The 2,269-nt window shown below is 45.9% G+C and overlaps 1 protein-coding gene across 1 annotated transcript; it reads left to right on the top strand.

Moving 5' to 3' along the window:
* Positions 1-106: 106 nt before the first annotated feature.
* SARC_09914 (hypothetical protein) lies at positions 107-1,964 on the top strand (the record flags this gene model as incomplete). The annotated part of the gene is made up of 3 exons (XM_014296053.1): positions 107-585; positions 799-1,002; positions 1,472-1,964. 3 exons carry the CDS (start codon positions 107-109, stop codon positions 1,962-1,964), a joined length of 1,176 nt encoding a protein of 391 aa, XP_014151528.1.
* Positions 1,965-2,269: the final 305 nt, after the last annotated feature.

Raw genomic sequence — 2,269 nt, 5'->3', positions numbered from 1 at the left:
TTTTCGAACTCAGATGTACAACTAATCTATTCTCTTATACACTTAGACAGATGCACTCACATATACAACTGACCTACTCCCATATACACTTGCAACAGATAGGCCAATGAAGACCTCCGACCGCAAAGACAGCGAAAGTACACAGCACATACACACACCACCTTACTTTGATACCGAGGAGGACACAACAGACATACATGCACATGTGCACCATATAAATGACAACACCGACACACATGCACATGTGCATCAGAACGAACGTAGCATGAGCCATCATGACACCATAGATATGGGCAGCGACACCGTGCACGCGAAGCTGCTGACAAACGTATCCAGCACACGCTTGAGCTTAGGTGTGAACAGGGATGACATTGAAATGGCAGTACATGGAGAGGCTGAAGTCATGAGTGGAGGTGGGAGGTCAAGTGTAGGTGCACTCCGGGAACAGAGGTTCGAGGAGACTATACTTGGTGCAGATGAGCGCGTACACCGGCCCTACACCGCAATGAGGGGGGACAGGGTGTCGGGAGCACCTATTATTGGAGGGCCAGACCACGAGGTAGACAGGGGCAATGGGATGGAAAGGTATATATATATATATATTTATATATATTTATATATATATATATATATATAATGTGTGCGTGTGCGTGTGTGACGTAAAGAACATTTAATGGTTCATAGTTATCAGTACAAACTTAGACATTCACATGTGCATAGTCATCCGCCACAATGCCGAATGTGCTCCCATTTTCACCAGACACGCCATTCCTTTAACACCATCCCTTACAAAAACAGCGAATGCGGGCGACATATGGAGAGTCAGTGTGAGCTAGTAGGTGACTCTGGTGACAGAAGCTCAGCGCGAAAGAGGAATCAGGAGAGAGTAGACAGTGGGGCTTCAGATACTGACGATGCAGGTACAGAGAGTGTGACGCACAAGAAGGTCGTGCGCAGAAAGCTGCACAGTTGTCGTGGAGCAGAGGCTATTGAATGTCATAGGTATGGAAGGCGAGTTTGTTATGGTGTATGTATGTTGTAGACTACTGAGTGTTGTAGGTATAAATGGCTAGACTGGATTGCAGTGGTTTTCAGACCATCACATGTCATAGGTATGGATGGTGGGATTGGTATGTGGTATGTTGCAGACTATTGAGTGTTGTAGGTATAATACACTTGATTGCAATTGAACAGGTTTTCGACTGAGTGTTGTGGATGATGGATTGGTTTGTCGTATGTGGTAGGCTATTGAGTTTTGTAGGTATAGTACACAATAAAATGTTTTAGACCTGACTGTTATAGGTATGGATGACGGGATTGGTTTGACGTATGTTGTAGGCTATTAAATGCCATAAACATCGATTGAGTTTGCGTGACGGTTTGGTGTTGCGAGTGTCATAAGTATGGATGATTCGAGTGTCTTACAGTATATTGTGGGCTAAGGAGGTTTTGCTGATATCATAATACACAGAGAGAATATTTTAGTGCATAGAGGCTTTCTCAGGGCGTTCCAAGCCATTCGGGACGAGGTTGTGGCAGTGATTCGCGAACAAATGAATCGGCACATTCAAGAGGTCGAACCCAATGAGCAGCACCCAGAATCTGACAATGGGACCGGAAGTGCACCTTATAGTGGACCAGGGGACCGTACAGATAATCGCACCACACCCAACAACACTGAGGCCAAACACACACCACTCAGTATATTTATAACCGGCCATAGCCTGGGGGGTGCCTTAGCCACGCTGTGTGCGTATGAGCTTGGCCTGCGTTTTGACACCTCGCAGTTGGGGCTCACTGTGTACACATTCGGCAGCCCGAGAGTGGGTAATAAGCCGTTTACGCAAAAGTTCAACCGAATGATTTCTCACTGCCACCGCTTGGTGAATGATGGAGATATAGTCACAGGTAGGGTTTTAGGGTTTGGCGTTTCTGCACAGGTAGGTAGCGTATGGGAGATATAGCTACACAGGGTTTTGGCATTTTGGTGTTTTCCGCATAAGTAGGTAGTGTATGGGCTGGTGAATTGTGTTTGCCCACACACGGACATTCTTTTCAAGCGCGTACTCTGGCATATGTATTGGCGGTTGAGTACTGTGTGCTAGTATGCTTTTTATATCTGAATGCGTACCAGTGCGTGTTTACATTGAACTCAATCACGAGCTACTGCGAGCGTCAATGAAGTGTTCAGTGCTTCTGTTCTGTTGCTGATTACACGCACATTGTATGTGTGTTCCCATGGAAAGCTATGCACATTTGTTGTGTGACA

Source organism: Sphaeroforma arctica, assembly GCF_001186125.1.
Source record: "Sphaeroforma arctica JP610 unplaced genomic scaffold supercont1.1080, whole genome shotgun sequence".
NCBI classification, from domain to species: Eukaryota; class Ichthyosporea; order Ichthyophonida; genus Sphaeroforma; species Sphaeroforma arctica.
Note: the sequence above shows the minus strand (reverse complement) of the source record. Positions and strands in the feature narration are given on the sequence as shown.